The following is a 23,778-nucleotide window of genomic DNA, read 5'->3' on the forward strand; positions in this document are numbered from 1 at the left end:
TGATTTTGGAGCAATCGCACTTCCAATGTTAAAAAAAACGCAAACGCACAAAAATCTGGAATCATGGAAAAAGGAAAAAAAAACGCTAGCGTTTTGCGATCCCAGTGTGAATGAGCCCTAATAATAGGACACACGCGAGAAGTGTCTGTAGAGTAGCTTGCTGAGAGCACTTGAACTACACCCCATGACATGAGCTGCTCTCCTCTATAGAGAGCACAGGAGAGGTTGCTGCTTGCTTGCTGCTGGGCATCTGTGTTCGTGTCAGTGAGCTCACATCAGGCTCATTACTGCCCCCTGCGTTCCTGAGCTGCATGCGCTCCAGTACTCCTGTCTGGGCTGCCTGATCTCCGGACTGTGCTCGGCTCCAGCTCTGTGTCTCAGCCATGGCATCAGGCAACAGGGGATGGGACAAGGAAGACGACCTGCCATTCTACCTAGCTCGGCCGGGCACGGCTGACCAGGTGCACCGGGTGAAGTACGGGGGCATGTTCTGCAATGTGGAGGGGGCATATGAGAGCAAGACTATAGACTTTGACTCGCTAAGTGTGGGGCAGCGAGGAGGCAGGAAGAGCACTGCTGGGCGCCCGGGGACTAACAACCAGAGCCAGGAGCAGCCCGAGCAGGGCAAGGAGGTGGAGAACCTCGGGGTGGAGATCAAGACCTCCTCCGGGAAAGAGACTCTGCAGAACCTCAACGACGAGAAGGTAAGAAGCCAGGGCTATGGGGAAGCGCCCTGATGTATGGAGCACTATCTCTGGGCTTAGACGTGTGTAATGACTCTCTGATAAAGTAACAATGTACTCATTAGAAGGTCAATATGTCACCCTGGAGTTGCTGGAACTTCAGGTGCTGCCGTGTCCTTTAGTATCTGAACACCTAATGATGGAGCCTTACCCTACCCCCCCAGCTGGCCATAATACTGCTGGGTAGTGTCTTCTCTATGTGCCATCATCCCCGTTCAGCATCTCTCCTGCAGTCGCAGCTCGCCTGAACTTTTTTCCTCAGTTCAGCTTTGTTGCTGTTTATTGTGTCTGGAAACAGCAAGTCCATACAACCGGCAAAGTTCACAGTGCTGCATGAGATGGATGGGATGCCTCCCCCTCCAGGCTGTGTGTAGTGGAATCTCACTTTCATTTATTGTCAAGGCAGCACAGATGTATGCTGGTGAGACAACACAGGGGAATGCACAGCGTGCAGGGATGACAGGTCACTGTTCTCTTACTACAGAACATGATGGCCCTTGTTCAATTCACTTTTTCTCCTATGTTTTTTCTCCTAGGTGATATCAATAAAATTACTTTTATGGCTTTTTTTCCCCTCTAGCTGCGATCCGCTTCAAAAAGCGTTTTGCTGACTGCAATGAGCAATGCGATAACATGTAAATTGCGGTGCTCATTTTCCACTATCGTGCTTTGTATTTTGCCCGAACGCAATCTCTGGCCTGTGCGATTCTTGCCGCAATCATATTTAACAATTGCAGCCAGTGGAAAAAGCAGCTTGTGCCAGTGCAAATGCAGCCCGATCGTGCTTGCTCCACTGAAGATGGTCCATAAGCCACCAGCAAGCAAGAAAATACTCAAAATAATTTTGACAGTACTTTTTCACCTACTTTTTGGTACTTTTTCAGGTACTTATCCGTTAGCCGGGCTCATCCGGCAGGTGGTGACAAAACTCCACCAGAGTTACATCTTTCCCTACTATCCATGTCGACCTGGAGGGGGAATAGTAATTAGCGCCACCTGCCGGATGCGCCCGGCTAACGGATAAGTACCCTTTTTCATTTACAGGTGCTGAAAACTTTATATAGAAGATGAAAAGGTGGATTGAATAAGGGGCCCATGTGTTAAGCCTCATCTAGACGGAGCTCGATTAGCCGCCGGATCGCCTGTTCCGCATCCCCACGTCGGATTCAATCCGCCCTCGTCCCCGCCGGCTCCGCTTATCTTCCGCTCGATTCCCTGCCACTGTCCCCTCGTGGGGAACGAGCAGGGAATCGGCGGTGGCAAGATCCGACCTGTCGGATCTTATCGGCTCGATTGATAAGCCAAATCGCCGCCGGATCGCTACGTGAAGACGTAGCTTTAAAGAGAATCTGTATTGTTAAAATAGCTCAAAAGTAAACATACCAGTGTGTTAGGGGACATCTCCTATTACCCTCTGTCACAATTTCGCCGCTCCTCGCCGCATTAAAAGTGGTTAAAAACAGTTTTAAAAAGTTTGTTTGTAAACAAACAAAATGGCCACCAAAACAGGAAGTAGGTTGATGTACAGTATGTCCACACATAGAAAATACATCCATACACAAGCAGGCTGTATACACCCTTCCTTTTGAATCTCAAGAGATCATTGTGTGTTTCTTTCCCCCTGTTCTCATGCACTGAAGTTTCAGGCTGCTCTTTTCTTCCTGCAAACAGCTTTGCCCTTGTTTGTAATTCCTCAGTATGTGAAAGCCCAGCCAGCTCAGAGGACGATTTATCCAGCTTGTAAAAGATAAGCGAGAAGAGAGAAGCTGCTCTAATCTAAATAACACACAGGCAGTGTGCAGAGAGGGGCCTGGAAAGGTGAGTTCATAGCAGAACCACAACACTGAAGAACTTGGCAGCCTTCCAGACACAGGCTGACAAGTCTGACAAGAGAGAGATAAGTTGATTTATTACAGAGACAGTGATAGTATAAAGTGCTGCAGTAAGCCAGAACACATTAGAATAGCTTTTGGAACTTGTAGGATGATAAAAAACAGGATGCAATTTTTGTTACGGAGTCTCTTTAAGGAAGAATGTCTGTAAATATGAGGGGCAGACTGGCTTTCATTTATTCCATACGTTTTGGATATAGCATACCTATATGCATGTCTGTATACTAAGGACATGCTAGACAGTGATTCTTAAGGCCAATCTACACGATACGATTCTTTGTGCGATTCAATTACGATTCTATTTACAATCCGATTAAATCCGACATGTCCGATCTGGATTCGATTCGATTATTGTTTTGTAATGGCAAATCGAATCGAATCCAGATCGGACAAGTCGGATTTAATCGGATTGTAAATAGAATCGTAATCGAATCGCACAAAGAATCGTATCGTGTAGATTGGGCTTTACAGCTGTGAATTGAAATGTAACTAGGCAGATCAGGACTAATCAGATTCCTGTAGGTTAATGGTGCAGTATTAACACAAGTCAGTTTGATCAATTAATAGAGCTGTTATGTAATTAAGGCCCCTTTTCTGCGGGCAGTTGAACTGTGTGCTCAGCAAGCAGTTATCAGGCAGCAACAAGCATCTACCAGGCAGCAATGAGCAGTTGGGAGAGTTTGAGAGGCATTTCACGGCCTATTAACAGTCTATGGAAAAGAGGCCTAACAAATGCCCCTGGAAAAGGGGCCTAAGGCCTCTTTTTCTTGAGCAGTTGATATGCAGTGATATTCCTCTCAAACTCTCACAACTGCTTGCTGCTGCTTAACTGCTTGCTGAGCACACAGTTCAACTGTCTGGCTGTGGAAAAGAGGCCTGACAGTTGAGCTGTGTGCTTAGCAAGCAGTTACCAGGCAGCAGTGAGCAGTTAACAGGCAGCAACAAGCAGCTACCAGGCAGAAGTGAGCCGTTGTAAGGGCCTGTTTCTACTACATCCAGAATGGATGCAGAAAAACTGACTCCAGTGAATACATATGGGCCTGTTTCCACTAAACGCAATTTTTCTGATGCAGATTTTTCCATAGGCATTCATTGGAGTTTTTCTGCATCTATTCTGCATCCAATCTGCTTGTAGTGGAAACAGGCCCTTAGGCAGTGGGGAATTGGCCAAATCAAAATTAGCAAAAAGTGCATACGATTTGCATTTATTTTGTATACAAGCCAAAATTGTTAGCAACTCATTGGCCAACATTAGTAATTAATCATAAGCATTCTGAATCAAATTAACCCCATGCAAAGGTCCAGTGCAGCCCAGGTGAATTGCTGTGAAGCAAAACAATTCTTGTTCCTCTCCCCCCTCCCCCCCAGGTTATAAATGTATGCAATTTAGTAAATGTGTTATACAAGTATCTTTTTTTTTCTAACCAATTTATTAATTCTAATCAAATTGCTGGTGATCTGTTGGACCTAGTATGCTCGATCAAATGGCTTTCAGGCAGTTGGCTGGAATGGGTATATGTTGGCGCTTTGTAAATCGATAATAATATTGACCAGCATCATGTAAAATCTCCATTTGTTGCAGACAGGGGAAGCAGTATTGGGAGTCTAAAGGCCATACAGTGTAAGGCCATGTTCACAGTGATGTGTTGCGGTGTAATGGTGCCTTTGTAACACGGCTTACCGCACTGCAATGCACCATCTATGCGATGTTCACAGTGCGGCGGAAGCATTGCTGTAAAACAGCTTGCGGTGTCATAATATGACAGCTAAACGTGTGCGGTAACAGTAGTGGTGAAGCATACCTTTCATTGACTGTATGCTTCCCTGTATGCAATGAAAGCATAACATACTGCACTGCTATCCCTGTGTCACTGTGAATGTCACCTTCTACTGCAGCTTGTGGTATTAGCTTTTGAGATAATTTCTGCTGAAATCTGGTCAAGATCAAATGGACAAGGTGGAAAAAAATCAATTGCTGTTACATAATTGATTTTTGATCCATCATCTGCCTTAACAGGCTGTCACTGACCCTTGTATAGTTAGCTTTAGATATTTTTTTTAGTCTCGTTCTGCATTTAAAACGCTGGGAATAATGCAACTACTGTATATCAGCTGCAGGAAAAGGTGTGGTACCGGTTCTCTATCCTTTTCTTCTTGACAGCCAGTACTTATCCCATTTATTCCTAAAATGCAGAGTAGATGCTTACTTTGCTACAAAAGTGCCCCTCCCAGACTCAAAGCAGTATACTGACCCCTTCATTGTAAATAACAGGGCTGTCCAAAAATACACCGACTCCGACTCCTCAGTTTAGGATTCCACCGACTCAGACTCCGACTCCTCGACTCCGACTCCTCTAATTTGCATATTACAATTTTGTTGATTAAAAGTATGTAACATGAAATTCGTCTCTTAACTGCCAACGCTTAGGAATTTTACAAGACAACTGAAGTGAGAAGGATATGTAGACTACTATATTTATTCCATTTAGACTAAAACTAGTCCTTGGTAAGAGTACTTGTAAAAGGTACAAACCGGAACAAAGAACATCTATCAGGCCCTAGGCAATGTGACTGTGGGTACATATAAGAATGATGTGCAGGTGCTCTGCAGGGGAATGAGGAGATTCTTCCTCTATTACACATTCTTCATGCACAATCTGAACAAGGTTTACGGGTGACAGACAACACCTCTGTGTTCAATGTGCTCAGCATTCTCAGTGGATTCCCTGCAGCTCTGTGGGGAGTGCATATGTAGAGTATAGTACTACTGTGTAACAAAGTAAACCTGAGACAGATAAAATTAACGTTTTATACATACCTGGGGCTTCCTCCAGCCGCCTTCAGGATAATCAGTCCCTCGTTGTCCTCCTCCACCACCTGGATCTTCTGCTATGAGTCCAGGTACTTGAGCCAGTCGGGCGTAGTGCGCATGCACACACTCCGCCGTTAGGAGCATACTACACCTGTGCAGCACTATTGCGCAGGTGCAGAATGTTCCTGGCTGTGGGAGCGGCATGCGGCCGGACAGCGCTGACTGGCTGCATTACCAGGACTCATAGCAGAAGATCCGGGTGGTGGAGGACAGCGAGGTACTGATTAGCCTGAAGGGGGCTGGAGGAAGCCACAGGTATGTATAAAACTTTACTTTTCATCCGTCTCAGGTACCCTTTAATTTGTAGTCACCAAACCAAATTTTAACAACATATCAAATTATTTGATTTCACCAGCAAAGGGAGTGCATACATTTGCATAAATCAGCATCAGTGCAGAATTATTTCCATCTCATTGACCATCTCTATTAGTGACACAGCTACACATCAGGCTTTATTCTTACAGCATAGATGTTATTTAGTATATATAGGAGATTCATGTGTACACACCATATATACAGTCACAATCAGATGTGTATATCTGACCTTAAAAATACGGGGACTGCTTTATTGAAGCAGCACAAGTAACTCATTTTGATTGGTTTATTTCATTTTTGTGGACTAAGCACAGCTATTACTGTATATATACATTGTTTTTAATTACTATTATCTGAGAAATAGAACATTTTATCATATTTTCTATTTTAATTACAGTTACAAATTCATTAGGAGTCGGTGCATTTTTTCCTGACTCCGACTCCAGGCACCAAAAATTACCCGACTCCGACTCCACAACCCCGACTCCACAGCCCTGGTAAATAATATTGGGGTTGATTCACTAAAGGAAATGGGGTGGGTAATCTCATGTTACTCATGCTTTTTCCACAGCGTTCTTTAAATGAAATGCGCTGCACACTACGCGTGCTATTAGCCGCTTATTGCACGCTATGCTATGGGTAGTGCAGCATAGTGAACGCTATTACCTGAATCCTCCTTCCAGCAAATAAGCAGCACTCCTCTTATCACGTCCTTTATAGTGATTGGATGTGATTTTTAGTGTAGTGTTTTAAAGTCTGACTAAACCCCAAAATTAACCGAAAGTACCAGCGGTCTCTGCCCCCTTAAGGACCAGCGACCGCTGGTACCAGAAACGGTGGAACACCAACGAATCGCCCCACATACCCGCTGCAATCGCTGTCACCGCCGCACGTCTGGAACCAGGGCCACCCACTCTGACATCTCTGACGGGATAGTTCCTGTGAGCCAGTCAGGAGCCGCTTTTATTGGCTCCTGACCCTGCCTATCAATGTAAGCCAATGGGAGCGGCTCCTGACCTGCTCACAGGGCTCTGCCATTATAGAGACTGCAAAGCGAGTGAGCTGCAGTGGGGAAACGGCAGCGAGATTGTCGGGAGCGACGGAAGAGCAGAGAACACGCAGCGTCGGTTGATTGAAATCTACGCCCTGCCAGCCAGGTAGCCACCAAAAACGGCGTAGATTTCAATCATTGCGGTCCTAAAGTAGTTAAAGCAAACCTGTACGTTTTTAAAATAGAGAGAAATTAGATACTTTCCTCTGTAGACTGAAGCCTCTGGATCCTCCAAAATTTCCCGATTCGTCTAGACCACCGCCTCTTGCTGGCAACTTCTGAATATTCTGTCTGCACTTCCGTATGTGAACAAGTGCGGTCACACTGTGTGAGTCGCTTGGTGGAAAAGGTGGAGCCGTGTTGCTTCGTGCTACTGCATGGGTGCAAGGCATCCTGTGCAGTGTGGCCCCGCTCATTCATGGATGGTGCCGTGATGCAATGCGCACCCCTTTGACCAGCCCTTGCCGAACAGGTTCACACTGTCACACTAGTGGAATGGCGAGGTGGGTGGGGGAACAGGGAAAGCCTCTGGAGGTAAGTACCCATTTTTCACCTACAGGTGCACTGTATAGCAAATTATAAATAATCGCAGTCAGGCTAATGAATGAATATAAACAGTATTTACAGGTAGAGTGGTAGTAGATAGAATACTTGTTATTGGGACACATTTACTTAGAACTTTATTTTCAATTTTCTTCCTCTTCTGTGTAGACTGTGCTGGGCATGTGGTGTGCGTGTGACCAGGAAATACCCAGAGTAAGAAGAACCATACATACCAGATTACATTTTCCAGCATTTATTTACAGATAGGCTGCCAGGGGCTGCAGAAAGCCCCATGTAAGTAGATGTGTGCTTTAACCTGTAAAGAGGAATAAAATAAATTATGAAGCATAGGGAAGTATAAGATGTTAGGTACACTAAAGCCCTGTACTGATGCTGAGCAATACCCAGGCAGCTCATGGTGATCCAGAACCACCTGGAGGGGATAAAGGACTTAAAGAGTTCCTGAGGTCACATGATGAGAAAAACATGTGTATGTACAGTACAAAACATATTAATAACCAGGCTGTTTTATTTTGCTGCCTGAAAGAGTTAATTTCTAGGCCTGGAAGTGACAGCTTCTGTCTTGTGGGGAATATAGTAATCATCACTGATAAGCAAATTACAGCCATAAAAGTTTTCCGGGCAGAATACAACTTCTGAGGACAGAGAGAGATAAAATAGATTAACTATTGACCTTTTTCTAACTCTGGGACACTTAACAGACTGCTGCTGAATATAGAAAGTAAAGCATTTAACCTATTTTGTAAACGTTTAATTATAAAAGTGAACCCTGGGATGCTTAAAAAAATGTAATTTTTAGGAGTATACTTACATGCGATGGTACAAGCAGCCATCTGGTGAATGCAAGCATGAAGAGGGAGAGACTGTTGTGTTCCCTTGATTCCTGGTGGTTGGCACATCCGGGTGGAGTGCTGCTGTGACCTCTGTTTACTTCCTGTATAGGGCAGCGCTCTTACTGGATACATTAGCTGCCTTTACCACACATCACCGCTAATCTGCGGTGTGTGAATTATACTTCTGCAGGAATCAGAATCACTTTTATAAGCAAAGAAAAGAAACTCTCTCAACTGCTTGCTGCTGCCTGGTAACTGCTCACTGCTGCCTGGTAACTGCATGCTGACCACATAGTTCAGCGGGGAGGTAAAGCGAGCTTGCATGCAGCCGTGGGTGGGTGGGTGGGGGGGGGGGGAGTGAGGGGAGAGCAGGTCTGCCTCTTTGGGCTTCTTTTACGGGAGTCCAGACTTTCTGCAGGAGGGGGCCAGGACCGTGAGCAGAGGAATTAGGGCGGGCGGGAGGGGAGGGGAGGGACGAGCGAAAAGCAGGTCTGCTGCTTAGGGCTTCTTTTAGGGGGATGCAGTCTGACAGCCACTACGTCTTATTTTAGGGGGAGGTCTTATATTTCGAGCATACTCGAAATATGTACTAGGACTTATTTTCAGGGGATGTCTTAAATTTGGTGAAACATGGTAGTAGAAATTTGACAGGTTTTGGAGTAGTCCATCTGCTTTATTCTTTTACAAAAGCACTCCCTGGACAGGAGATACACAAAGATTCTGGCCAGCCTCCCTACTCATGTGCACACTATTTTGGCAGGTGGACTGAGCAACTGCTGTTCAGTAAGTTCTTTTGAAAATAAAATCCAGAGAATCCTCCATGAGGAGATGGGCTACTCCAGAAACTGTCAGAATTTTACAATCTACCGTAACAGCAACATAGGAAAAAATAACTTCAGAGGGCATTTTGTGCTGGAAGAAATGGGCATCTTGTGTGTCCACGTACACAAGAATTTTACATTTTTACAAGTTTTATATGATCCTGGTCTATTAAAGGAATACGAAAACTTTTTTTTTAATGCTGTATGTTAGGGCACACATTGCCGCAAGTACTAGGAGCAATTTCCTTCCTCGCAGAGCTCTGCCTCTCAGTTTTGGATAAAAATGTGTCTAGCTCTTAAAGTAGCCATACATCTAGCGATTCTGATTCAATCGACAAAGCGATCAACTTTAATGAATCGAAAGTCGATTGACTGTTGGCCCACACACTACAAGCGATATCCTATGCAAATCACCTTCACTAATCGATCTGACCGATGCTGTGTCTCCATGCTATGAATGCAAAAATTGATTCAGAGTCGATCCAATGACACGTGAACAGTAGCCGATTCCTCGATCGACTAAGCTGGTCGATTCGACATGAAATCAGCCACTTTTCATCGATTGGGAATTCTGGAACACACTCGATTCTCTCTCGATTCCCTCTCGAATCGATAATATGATAGAATCGATTGGTCGATCGCACAGCCAAATTGCTAGATCTATAAAGGGCTACTAATTCCTGCACAGGGGGGATTGCTGTAAACTCCTCACTGTTTAGGTTAATAATCACCTAGATTAAATAATTTTATTCAGATGGTGGTAAGAGGTTAAAGATTCCATCAATGTGTGTTCATTATATTTACTTCTCTGACTAATAAAGATGCTAATAATGCCTTTTTAAACAGCATCTCTCCCTCTCAGCACGGCACCACATAGCAGCCTACAAAGTAGATGCAGCCTGAAGTGAAAAGTCACAAGCAAGCCAGTCACTCAGGAACAGTGTATACAAATCTCCCTTCTAGTTACATTGAGACTACTTACACACCAGGACGTTGCGTTTAGGGGACGTTATAGGGCACATAACGTGCCCCTAACGCAACGCCTGGTGGTGTTGGAGCAGGACGCTACCAAGAGCCGCGTTACAAGCAGCTCTTGGTGCGCCTGCTCTGTCGGAGGCGCTGCGGAGACCACGTGAGCGGAGCTCTCCGCATCACATGGTCCTGCCAGCTAATCAGCGGCCGCTCCAGAGAGTAAACACTGCAAGTGCAGTGAATTCCAAGTAGCCATGTGCCTGGCTACGTAGCGACCTCTCCCCGTCTCCTCTCCGCCCGTACTGAGCATGTGCAAACAGTCTAACGCGGCTTAGCCGCGTATAAAGTACTGCATGCAGTACGTTGTCTTGACGTGAAGCGTTACTGTGTAACGCAACGCGGGCACTGTGAACAGCCCGTTGATTTTTCATTGCTGTGCGGTGGGGCTGCGTTACAGGCTGCTCTAACGTGCGCCTGTAACTTCCCACTGTGAAAGCAGCCTAAAGCAATATTACAGCACATCTAGCTACATGTTACCTCCTCAGATCAGCCTCCTTCTCCTCATGTCTCCTGCATGCTGTGACACAGTGAAGTGTATTTGTGAGCTGTGTGAGGAATGAGGGATGATTTTTAAGCAGGGAGAGAGAACTGGGTGAATAAATAAAGTGCCCCTAGCACTAGTGGTAATGTGTACCCTAATATGGAGTATTAAAAAAAAAAAAATTATAGTTTTGATAATGTTTCTTTAATGCTGGGCATACACGGGTCGTTTTTCATTATCAATCGAGCCGCTGATGGCTCGATTGATAATATCCGACTTGTCCGATGACCCGCCGGATCGATTCCACGCTCGATACCGGCGGGCAGGACAAAAGAAAAAACGACCCGCACGTAAGGAAGTGCCCGCGAGGACGAGTGGAATCGATCCGGCCGGCTGTGGGGACGCGCCGGCATCGAGCCACTGGCTTGATTCCGACGCATAGTCGACCCGTGTATGCCCAGCGTAAGAGTGAATGAAACACTAGCTTGGACCTTTCTTCACATGTGACTTTTGACAGCAGCCGTGGATGGCAGTTTAAAAATATGGTGAATGATAAGAAACCAGCATGTAGTAGAATGTACTGTATCCTATTCACTAAGGGCTTCCAGAGGAAGAGGTCAAGGAAGAACATGCAAATATAGCCTAGATGTGATAAAAGCTGTTTGCTATTATATGGAGAACATTTTTAACTCCCACCTGGGTTATATAAGAAGCAAGGTACATGACTTTGCAGTTGTGCTTTTGGCTTTGTTTGTATACATGCACTGCACAAAACAAAAAAAAAGTGCAGGCTTTCCTTAAGGCTTCTTGCACACCAAGACGTTGCATTAGGTGGCACGTTAAGGTCGCATAACGTGCACCTAACACAACGTATGGTGCTGCAAGAGCCGACGGTAGAGTGAGCCGCGTTAGACGGCTCGAGTCCTATAATGTCTCCCAGAGTGGCGCTGATTGGCCAGCGGGACCACGTGATGCGGAGCGAGACACTCCGCATCACGTGGTCCCGCCGGCCAATCAGCGCCCGCCAGTGCAGTGAATATTAAGTAGCTATGTGCGCGGCTACTGTAGCTGGCTCTCCCCGCCTCCTCTCCGCCCCCCACTGCGCATGTGCAAACAGTCTAACGCGGCTATAGCCGCTCCAACGCCGTAGCATGCTGCACTTTGCACAGAACGTGCAGCGTTACATGTAACGCAACGTGGGCTGTGTGAACAGCCTACTTGTGTTACATTGCTGTGCGTTGGGGGAGCGTTACAGGCGCACTAACGTGCGCCTGTAACGTCTTGGTGTGTAAGCAGCCTAAAGCAATACTTAAGTGGATCTGTAAGGAAAAAGTGCCTATGTTGAGCCTTGGGGACCCATCCAACGATGGCTCCCCTATAGTTTGGTCCATTTTAAAGCTGCATATATTTGCATAAAAATGTACATACATTTTCAAAATTTGTATCTCATTGATCATCCCTAGTGTGCAGTATGGTTCCGCTCGTTTTCAGAAGTACTCGGGGATGCTAGTACTTCCGAAGGCTGCTCGAGTAGGGCAAAGCTGTATTCGACCAAGCTGGTTGAAGAACACTGGTGCCCGGTGGTAGAATGAGGGGACAGAGAGAGGACCTTGAATGCTCTATGAGATCCAAAGCCTTCCCTCCCCAATAATCTCATCCTGAGGAGAGCTTCTGAAAACCTGTCCAATCATTATTCCTGAACTTGGTAAATAGTGGGATGGAGGCGTCTGGTGAATAGAGTAAATAACATCAACTATTATAAGGAGAGGCAAAAGCTTACCTCTCCAGAAGAATAAGAACACCTGTTCCAATGGAAAAAATATTTCTTCATAACAAAAGTCTAATACCTAATGTTTTCGGAGGTAGTAGCTCTGCAGATTTTGTAAATTATAAAGAACCTCAGGAGAGTGACCATTCAGCATCCAGAGGGACCTGGAAACTGGGTGGGTGCAGTTATCTTCCTGCAGGCCTAAAAGGTGGTTGCAGGGGTCTGTAACCCATTTTTGTAAGCATATAGTTATGTATACTTAGTTACCCAATCATCCAACGATACTGCACCATTGGGCTCCTGGTCTCTCCTTACTTTTTTGTAGGGATTCCTGAGTACAGTAAAACCCCCTGCTATCCAGAACTCTGTTAACTAGGAGTCTCAAGCAATCTGCCCTGCAGGAGGCATACATCTACTTTTACACTTCTTCTGTAATAAACCTCTGTTACATTGAGTTGTCTGTCCTTTGTCTTAATTTGTTTTTAATTACTGTATTTATCCACTTGAGGACCAGAGGTTTATACCCCCCTAGTGACTAGGCCATTTTTTTTTACAATTCTGCACTAAGCAACTTTAATGGCTGAAACCCACTAGAGCGATTTTTGCGTTTAGGGAGTGTGAGAAATCGCTAGTGATTTCCCTAAATGCTCTGCCAATGTAAATGGATGGTGCAAATTCCACAGAAGCGATTAGCAAAATCGCAAACGCAGGACATGCAGCATTTTGTTAGCGTTTGCATTTCAATGTAAAGTGTATAATAACTGGCGTAAACGCTCATCAAAACTTGCTTGGAGTGATTTTGCTAGCGTTTTAAAGTTAATGTACACTGTAACAAAATTAAAAATAATTGAAAGGACCAATCAGACTTTAAAACGCTAATCGCTACACAACCGCTGGCAAATTGATTACACTTTCTAAAATCGCTCCCTAAAACGCTCATGAAATCGCATACAAAATGCTAGCGATTGCGTTTTGTAGTGGGTTCCAGGCCTCACGGTTTATTGCTTGGTCATACAACTTAGCACCCAAATTAATTTGACCCCCTTTTCTTCTCACCAATAGAGCTTTCTTTTGGTGCTATGTGATTGCTGCTGCGATTTTTCTTTTTTTTTTTTTTTTGATTTTTTTATATTTTTTGATTTTTCTTTTGTTTAAATTAAGAAAGCCCTAAATTTTTATATATATATATATATATATTTTTTCTTTTATTCCCCCCCCCCCCCTTCCCTCCTAAATTGGCCCTGCACTACAATAAACACAACGGCTATGGCAGGGATTACATTGTGAGCCCATCAGCGGGACAGTCAGTGACAAGACAATATACTCTGTGCAGTGTTGCGCAGGATGTCAGCGCTATATAAATATTTAATATATACAAATCTACAACCTGCCTGTGCTGATCAGCTGCTGGCAGGCTGATCGCTGCGGCCGTTTGTTTATAGTTACAGGAGCTAGTGCAAGCAAGAGCTCTCATCTAATCTTGCTCCTCGCGAGATCATGCCATATGGCGTGATTGAGGAACAAGAAAGTCACTCTGCGGCCGTCATCCTGTTAGGTGGTCGCAGAGTGGTTAAACAGTATTACAGAGTTTATGGCAAGTTTACAGTGTGGGGTATAGTACTGTTTATTAGCTAGGCCTATTTTTAAAATTGACTACACTTATCCGGCATCAGCCAATCCCCTTTGGTGCCGGATAAAGGGGGTTTTACTTTATTTAGTTTCCAAAGGAATTCCCAGGGTCTTCTTACAGGTATTCCTGAACTGTTTGGAAGGAAGTGCTCTATCGGGAAATGACAGTGAAAAGTGGCTTTGGAAGTAGAATTAATTTTCTGATACTGTAGTTGGTCGTTGGCAAGTCAGGGGTAAACCATGCCTGAATCTGTCATCCATTCTTCTCTACACAGGGCTGAAAATAATTTCAGTGTAAAAAGATTCAGTTGTGTATTGTTCCATGTAACCCATAAGCCATGCAGCCAGTTTGTAACAGTCAGTTGCACTTTACAAGGTCTGTATCATGAGGATCCAGAGTGGCAGAAGGCCAGGAGCAGGGTGGGCTTAAGGCTTGTGTCTAAGCCTTCCTTATTAGGATAGTTTTAAAATCGTGTACGTTAGAAGTCTACCCACTATGCCACATTTTGGCTTACAATATTATTTAATTGAAAACACTGCATTTGCACTCATAAAACAGAATATACATGACGTGAGCTGTGCATCAGCGGAAGTTAGAGTGTAATTGGCCCTATTGCAGCTTGCATCATACTTGCAGACATGTTGGTTTCTGTGTATAGATGGGTCCAGTAATATAGCACATTATGAACTCTTGACTGTAGAAAGAAAAGTAACACAGAAAATATGCACAGACAGGTCATGCACAGCAAGTAGTTAGACAATGTTAAAAAGGCGAACTTTTAAAATTATCTAATGTTTCCTATCACCTACAAGCACTGGTTCCCCGGCTGTTACTGAGGCCAGAGGCCTAGTAATAAGGGAACCTGAGGTGAGGGGGATATGGAGGCTGCCATATTTATTTCCTTTTAAAGCTAATGGGAACCCGTTTTTTTGTTTTTTTTTTAAAAGTCAGATACTCACCTTAGGAGAGGGAAGCTCTGGATCCCATAGAGCATTCCCTCTCCTCTCCCGGTGCCCACTGTTGTCCTGAAGGGAGGCTTCGGAAATGCTTTGGGAGCTCGAGTGCTCCCGAAGACGGGCCGCTCTACACTACGCACGCGCCCTCTGACGCACTTGCGTGTGCGCCGCCCCTGTCTTCGGGAGGACTCGGCTCCCGAAGACTTCGGAAGTCCCCGCGGGGGGAGACAGCACAGCACGGAGGGCATCGGGAGAGGAGAGGGAAGGTTCATTAGGACCGAGCCTTCCCTCTCCTTAGGTGAGTATCTGCCTCTTTTTTAAAAAAAAATGGGGTTACATTAGCTTTAAGCAATACCAGTTGCCTGGCTGTCCTGCTGATCTTCTGTCTCTAATACTTTTGGCCATAGACCCTAAACAAGCATGCAGATCAGGTGTTTCTGACATTTTTTGGCAAATCTGACAAGATAAGCTGCATGCTTGTTTCCGGTGTTATTCAGACACTTCTGCAACCAAATAGATCAGCAGGGCTGCCAGGCTACTAATATTGTTTAAAGAAACACTGAAGTGAAAAAAAATGATGATATAATTTGTATGTGTAGTACAGCTAAGAAATAAAACATTAGGAGCAGAGACATAAGTCTAAAGCCGCATCTACACGAGTAGATGCGGCCACGATGCTCCTTATCAATCGAGCCGCTGATGCGGCTCGATTGATAAGATCCGGCAGGATGGATCTCCGCACCGCCGATTCCCTGCTCGCTCCCCGCGAGGGGACAATGGCAGGGAATCGAGCGGAAGATAAGCGGCGCCGGCGGGGACGAGCGGGGAATCAAATGCGGCGCACGCGCGGCGATCGGGGATGCGGCGGGCATGCGGAAGAGGCGATCCGGCGGCTAATCGAGCCGCCGGATCGCAGCCTCATCTACCCGTGTAGATGAGGCTTAATATTGTTTCCAGTACAGGAAGAGTTAAGAAACTCCAGTTATCTATGCAAAAGATCCATTGAGCTCCACGACTTTAAAAGTCGCAAGAGCTCTGTCTTCTGAAGCTCATCTCAACTGTCAGTCACTGTATTGTTTTTGTTCTTGCAGATGACATGTCACTATCCTGCTCTGTAAAATCATTTAGAATGCTGAGTAGTGGTAAACTGCAAATATTAGAGAATGATGCATTGTTATAAAAACACTATTCACAGAGCTTTATCAAACATTTGATAATTTTCCTCATGGGTAAAATCTAATTTTGAATTCACTAAGCCGGTGTTATAGATTTATTGATCATTTCATCAATAAAACATTTGATAAATCTATAACACCTTAGTGAATTCAAAATTAGATTTTACCCATGAGGAAAATTATCAAACGTTTGATAAAGTGTTTGATAAAGCTCTGTGAATTGAGGCCTATATAACTAAAAATAAAAATATGAGAATATTTGCTTTGCTACTAATGTTCTAGTAATTATTTATACTACACAACCAAATCATTAGATCATAATTTTTTTTTCCACTTCAGTGTCTCTTTAAAAGGAAATAAATAGGGCAGCCTCTATATATATATATATATATATATATATATATATATATATATATATATATATATATATATATCTATCTGCTATGATTGTTCAATGGGAACATGTGTTCCTAAAGCCAGTCACAGTGATTCATGAGTGAATTATCACTGCTTCAACCAGTAGCTGAGATCATTCATTGAAATTAAACACTCTTCTTGTTAACTCAGAACACACTTTTAAGTACACCGGATTAAGTGTGTGGGGACATCTAGTGCAGAAAAAATAAAATGACATTAAAATACATGAAAACCTAAATTTCCTATAGCCATTAACCCCTGTGCTCAGCGTCATATCCAGAGGTTGTGTTTTACAAATAGATGTATGGCAGCATTGCTGCAGAGGTTGAAATGGTGGGGGTCAGTCTGGCAGTCCTTAGACCATACGCCGCACACTGCATCAAATTGGTCCATATGACTGTCGTCCCAGGAGAAAGCCTCTTCCTAAAGTTGATGCACAAAAAAGCCCACAAACTGTTTGCTGAAAACAAGCACAAGAAGAACATAGATCATTGAAATCATGTCCTGTGGTCTGATGAGACCAAGATAAATTTATTTGGTTCTGATGGCTACAGTCAAGCATGGTGATGGGAGTGTTATGGTTTGGAGCTGCATGAGTGCTGCCGGCACTGGAAAGCTACAGCTCATTGAGCGAACCATGAATTCTAACATGTACTGTGACATACTGAAGCAGAGCATGATATCCCCTCCCTTTGGAAAATGTACTGAATAAAAAAGAAAAAGGGAACGGGAAAAAACACCGGGAGCCCGATCTGGTGTATTATCTCACGTGCAGCTTCAATCAATCATTAAGAAAAAGATCAGTTATACTCACAAAGCCGGGTTGCATATAAGGCAACCACTGTATGTCGCATGTGGGAAAGTACCGTCCCCACTCGGCCTTGTGTTGAATTCTCTCCGGTCGCAGCTCCTTCGGAAAAAATTACACCTATCAAGGTGTGTCCCCTGGTCCACAGGGGAAATTACTGATATAGGAAGATGAGGAGGCGCCCTGGAGGGTACTTATGATAGTAGTGCACAAGTTCAATAAGATGAATAAACGTATACAAGAAATATACAGGAAATGATTTGTAATTCACTAGCAATATACATCCCAGTCAAAATCTGACCGTTTTCACTAGCTATCGATATAGCTGTATGGACAGATCCTACCTTAAATAAGTAGTCAGTCTCCTAGTATAAGGTAAAAGAACTTTTACAGTTGGGGCACTAAGATCTAAATGAACTCACATTGAGTATAGATGTATTGTACAACTATTACACTAATATGCACTTTTATTCTATATATATATATATATATATATATATATATATATATATATATATATATATGTATATGTATACAATTTTATATATTTTTACACCATATCATATTTTACAATTTGTATTTGTTTGTGTGACTACTACCGTCTTTGAATGTATATAAATTATGACTATGATATGGTTTTCTTTTTAATATTGTTGTAATTTACAAATCAGATGTTGTCCTGTGTCTTAGTGCCCTGTTTACTCTTTCCCTTAAAGGCACATTACACGACCTGATGAAGCGGTTGTAGCCGCGAAACGCGTTGTCAATTTCTGAAGTGCCGTATTAAAGTTCTTTTACTTTATACTAGGAGACTGACTACTTATTTAAGGTAGGATCTGTCCATACAGCTATATCGATAGCTAGCGAAAACGGTCAGATTTTGACTGGGATGTATATTGCTAGTGAATTACAAATCATTTCCTGTATATTTCTTGTATACGTTTATTCATCTTATTGAACTTGTGCACTACTATCATAAGTACCCTCCAGGGCGCCTCCTCATCTTCCTGTACCCTTTGGAAAATGGGCTGCAGAGTAGTCTTCCAACATAACGACCCCCAAAACACCTCCAAGATGACAGCATGCTTTGCTAAAGTAGCTGAAGGTAAAGGTGCTGGACTGGCCGAGCTTGTCATCGGGGACCTATTTTCACTGGGTTCCACATCCGGTTCGGAAATGGACGCTGCACCCAGTGGAAATAGGCCCTGAAGATCTGCTTGGCTAGGGCTGTTGCAAAGTTGTAGCCCCATCTCTATAGCCATGCCACACACAGCTATAGGGATTCAGATGCAGCCTATGGAACAAAGCATTTGAGTGCTTATTTATTGGGTTCACACTCGATTTCAGATGCAGCCTGTTGATTTAAATAAGCTGCAATTCTGCATCTGAAATCGAGTGCAAAAAGGGCCTGTGATTTGCAGCCAGTGGAAATTGGCCCTCAGACCTAAACCCTATTGGGTATGTGTGGAGCATCCTGAAACAAGAGGAGGAGCTTTGACATCTACCAGCTCAGGGCTGTGGAGTCTGAGCAATTTTGGGTACCTGGATTAGAGTCAGTGGTTTTACTAAACTGAGGAGTCGGAGTCGTATGATTTTTGACCCAAATTAATAGCCTTTGTAAAAATTAGACGGAGGAGTCTGAGTCGAGGAGTCAGAGTCGGAGCAATTTTGGGTACCTGGAGTCGGTGGTTTCATAAACTGAGGAGTCGGATGGTTTTTGTACCGACTCCACAGCCCTGTTCATGATGTTGTCATAGAGTAGTGGCAACCTGTCAAGCTTTAGTGAACTCCATGCCCAAGAGAGTTTAGGTAGTGCTGGAAAATACTGCAGGGCACACTAAATATTGTCACTTTGGGCACAGTTTTGACATTCTTCACTTACAGTGATGTGAAAAACTATTTGTCCCCTTCCTGATTTCTTATTCTTTTGCATGTTTGTCACATTTTTGTTTCTGCTCATCAAAAACCGTTAACCATTAGTCAAAGATAACATAATAGAACACAAAATGCAGTTTTAAATGATGGTTTTTATTATTTAGTGGAAAAAAAAACTCAAAACCTACATGGCCCTGTGTGAAAAAGAAACTGCCCCCTGAACCTAATAACTGGTTGGGCAACCCTTAGCAGCAATAACTGCAATCAAGCGTTTGTGATAACTTGCAACAAGTCATTTACAGCGCTCTTGAGGAATTTTGGCCCACTCATCTTTGCAGAATTGTTGTAATTCAGCTTTATTTGAGGGTTCTCTAGCATGAACCGCCTTTTTAAGGTCATGCCACAACATCTCAATAGGATTCAGGTCAAGACTTTGACTAGGCCACCCCAAAGTCTTCATTTTGTTTTTCTTCAGCCATTCAGAGGTGGATTTGCTGGTGTGTTTTGGGTCATTGTCCTGCTGCAGCACCCACGATCGCTTCAGCTTGAGTTGACGAACAGATGGCCGGACATTCTCCTTCAGGAATCAGGATGGATTTTTTGGTAGACAGTAGAATTCATGGTTCCATCTATCACAGCAAGCCTTCCAGGTCCTGAAGCAGCAAAACAACCCCAGACCATCACACTATCACCACCATATTTTACTGTTGGTATGATGTTCTTTTGCTGAAATGCTGTGTTACTTCTACGCCAGATGTAACGGGACACGCATCTTCCAAAAAGTTCAACTTTTGTCTTGTAGGTCCACAAGGCATTTTCCCCAAAGTCTTGGCAATCATTGAGATGTTTTTTTAGCAAAATTGAGACAAGCCTTAATGTTCCTTTTGCTTAAAAGTGGTTTGCGCCTTCGATATCTGCCATGCAGGCCGTTTTTGCCCAGTCTCTTTCTTATGGTGGAGTTGTGAACACTGACCTTAATTGAGGCAAGTGAGTCCTGCAGTTCTTTAGATGTTGTCCTGGGGTCTTTTGTGGCCTCTCGGATGAGTTTTCTCTGTGCTCTTGGCGTAATTTTAGTCAGCCGGCCACTCCTGGGAAGGTTCCTCACTGTTACATGTTTTTGCCATTTGTGGATAATGGCTCTCACTGTGGTTCGCTGGAGTCCCAAAGCTTTAGAAATGGCTTTATAACCTTTACCAGACTGATAGATCTCAATAAATTGTTCTCATTTGTTCCTGAATTTCTTTGGATCTTGGCATGATGTCTAGCTTTTGAGGTGCTTTTGGTCTACTTCTCTGTGTCAGATAGCTCCTATTTAAGTGATTTCTTGATTGAAACAGGTGTGGCAATAATCGGGCCTAGCGGTGACTACAGAAATTGAACTCAGGTGTGATAAACCACAGTTAAGTTATTTTTTAACAAGGGGGGCAATCACTTTTTCACACAGGGCCATGTAGGTTTTGAGGTTGTTTTTTTTCTCACTAAATAATAAAAATCATCATTTAAAACTGCATTTTGTGTTCAATTATGTTATCTTTGACTAATAGTTAACGGTTTTTGATGAGCAGAAACAAAAATGTGACAAACATGCAAAAGAATAAGAAATCAGGAAGGGGGCAAATCATTTTTCACATCACTGTAGGTGCGTACTCACTTATGTTGCCAGCAGTCTAGACATTCAATGACTCTGTGTTGTTGTTCTGTTATACAAGCTGTACACTGACTACTTTACATTGTAGCAAAGTGTTATATCTTTAGGGCTCATTCACACTACACAACGCAAGCACGAACACGCTAGAGCGCAGATGGCGGCAGCCGTACCCGTCGGGAAACGTGTGCGTCGTGCGATTTTATGTCCCCAGAAGTGTTACATCGTAACGCATGGGAACGCACACCTGTCGTGTGAATGGTAACATGAAAGTCTATGGACTTTCATGTTGCCATGTGCATCGTACACTATGTGCTTTGCAATAAAACTGACAGCGCTACACATAGTGTGAATGAGCCCTTAGTGTTGTCCCATGAAAAGAAATAATAAAATATGTTTGAGGTGTACTGACTTTTGTAACCTACTGTAGATATGTATATATATTGGAAATCATAATGTTCTGGCTAAGATTTGAGCCTGAAGGTGGCCACTAATGAGCCAATCTTTTTCATCCAATCTTACCAAATCTATGTAGTAGAAGACTAAACTGAGTGAATATATTGAATGAATACTATAGGCTGTCCCTTATATTACATAGAAACGGTAAGATTGGATGAAAAAGATTGGATCATTAGTGGCCACCTTAAGGCTCTAGCACTTCAGGTTGAGTGTGCTATACACTATACCGCACTATGCCAGTACCACCGTGCTGCCTATGTGTTTTCCTGTATTCTGTTGTGAACAGCATCCCTTGTGGTATGAAAATTAATCTTGCTTACATATATTTTAAAGGAAACCTCTAGCTTAAAAAAAAAAAAAAAAAAAAAAAGTCCAGTGGCTTCCTAATTCATCCACAAGCCTACCATTGCTGCGCAGGGTCCCTCAAAGCCCATCCAATAAGAGCTTATCAGATATGGTCCTGTGGACGTGCTCCCCTCCGTATACAAGTGCTGCAGTACTGTGCAAGTATGGCAGCACCTGTGAAGTAGCACAAAGCCTAGTTCTTCATGCTACTGTGCTGGAGCTGCTGTACTCACACATGCCAAGTACGGCTGTATGATCAGTATGGCTGTGGGGTCAAGGAGGACAAGGGAAGCCTCCTACTACCTGGGTAAGTATCTATCTACTTTTTTTTTTTAGCTACAGGTTTGCTCTACATATCCTATAGTCGGTGGTGTCTGAATATTTTATGTACTACCTGGGGTCCCATTTTTAAAAGTTGGAGTTATGTGACCATCATTCTTCTCGGCTTGGATATGCAGTATTAATAAAGCAAACCTTTTGGTTGAAAGATGGGTTGATTTATGGCACAAGGTACTGCAGAATTTATAGTTTGTCCAAAATGTAATGTACATCTGTAAACCTTATTCCTGGGTTGCATATCAAGTATCAGCTTTGAATGCATACATGGTAGATTTTGCCAAAAGTATTAAAGAGGAACTGCAACCAAGGATTGAACTTCATCTCAATCTACTGATACTGATAGCTAATACCCCCTTTCCCAAAATAAATACTTTTTCTTAAATATTTCATCAGAGATGTCTGCATGGCTGATATTGTGGTGAAACCCCTCCCACAGTGTGATGTCATGACCATGGTCCTGACAGTTAGCTGTCTGTGTACCTTGTTGCATGGCAAAAATTACATGGCAAATATCAATAATGTATTCATATCTCTTCTATTTTTTTTTAATTTCTCACTGTGGGTGGTCAGTGGGAAGCAAACAATTTCAAGTTGATGCAGGATTATGCAAATTTTGTTTCAAAATGTTTGCAGCTTGAAAATGGCCCAATCAAATTTTTCCTCAGCAGGGTTTGATTGGTTCATGTTCAATCTGCATACATTTGCATAATGCTGCATAAACTCAAAATTATTTGCATCTCATTGACCATCCCTACTTTTCACTTTGCAATGTATTGATTTTTTTGTGTGCTAAAGTTCCTCTTTAAAGGACAACTGTACTGAGAAGAATATGGAGGCTGCCAGATGTATTTCCTCTTAAACAATACTAGTTGCCTGGCAGTCCTGTTGATCTATTTGGCTGCAGTAGTGTCTGCATAACACCAAAAACAAGCATGCTGCTAATCTAGTCAGATCTGACAATAATGTCAGAAACAAGTGATCTGTCTATGTTGGTCCAGGATCTATGGCTGAGAGTAGGAACACACTAGGCAGAATCACATGGATTTTCCACTATGTGCTATGGAAAACACATATGTGATTCTGCCTAGTGTGTTCCTACCCTAAAAGTATTAGAGGTAGAGGATCAGCAGGATTGCCAGGTAACTGGTATTGCTTATAAGGAAATAAATATGGCAGCCTCTATATCCCTCTCACTTCAGTTGTCCTTTAAGTGCCCGAACATCTATGCTATCACCCTCTCATGACACTCACTAAAGCTAGATCACTCTTGATGTCTCCTTGTAGCATTATTTCCCCATAGACTGTATAATGTCATCCGCTGTATACAGGTCCTTCTCAAAAAATTAGCATATTGTGATAAAGTTCATTATTTTCTGTAATGTACTGATAAACATTAGACTTTCATATATTTTAGATTCATTACACACAACTGAAGCAGTTCAAGCCTTTTATTGTTTTAATATTGATGATTTTGGCATACAGCTCATGAAAACCCAAAATTCCTATCTTAAAAAATTGGCATATTTCATCCGACCAATAAAAGAAAAGTGTTTTTAAAACAAAAAAAAGTCAACCTTCAAATAAATATGTTCAGTTATGCACTCAATACTTGGCCGGGAATCCTTTTGCAGAAATGACTGCTTTAATGCGGCGTGGCATGGAGGCAATCAGCCTGTGGCACTGCTCAGGTGTTATGGAGGCCCAGGACGCTTCTATAGCGGCCTTAAAGGGGAACTTCAGCCTAAACAAACATACTG

General features: G+C 43.2%; 1 protein-coding gene across 1 annotated transcript in view; it reads left to right on the forward strand.

The window, feature by feature from the left end:
- The first annotated feature begins 332 nt into the window (after positions 1–332).
- The window catches only part of LOC137564139 (dihydropyrimidinase-related protein 3), a 261,025-nt gene continuing 237,579 nt past the window's right edge, over positions 333–23,778 (forward strand). Inside the window, exon 1 of the mRNA XM_068277573.1 lies at positions 333–704. Within this exon, the coding sequence (XP_068133674.1) occupies positions 384–704 (321 nt within the window). The 5' untranslated portion in view covers positions 333–383. The remainder of the gene's footprint in view (positions 705–23,778) is intronic.

The sequence above is a fragment of the Hyperolius riggenbachi genome, chromosome 3 (assembly GCF_040937935.1).
Source record: "Hyperolius riggenbachi isolate aHypRig1 chromosome 3, aHypRig1.pri, whole genome shotgun sequence".
NCBI classification, from domain to species: Eukaryota; Metazoa; Chordata; class Amphibia; order Anura; family Hyperoliidae; genus Hyperolius; species Hyperolius riggenbachi.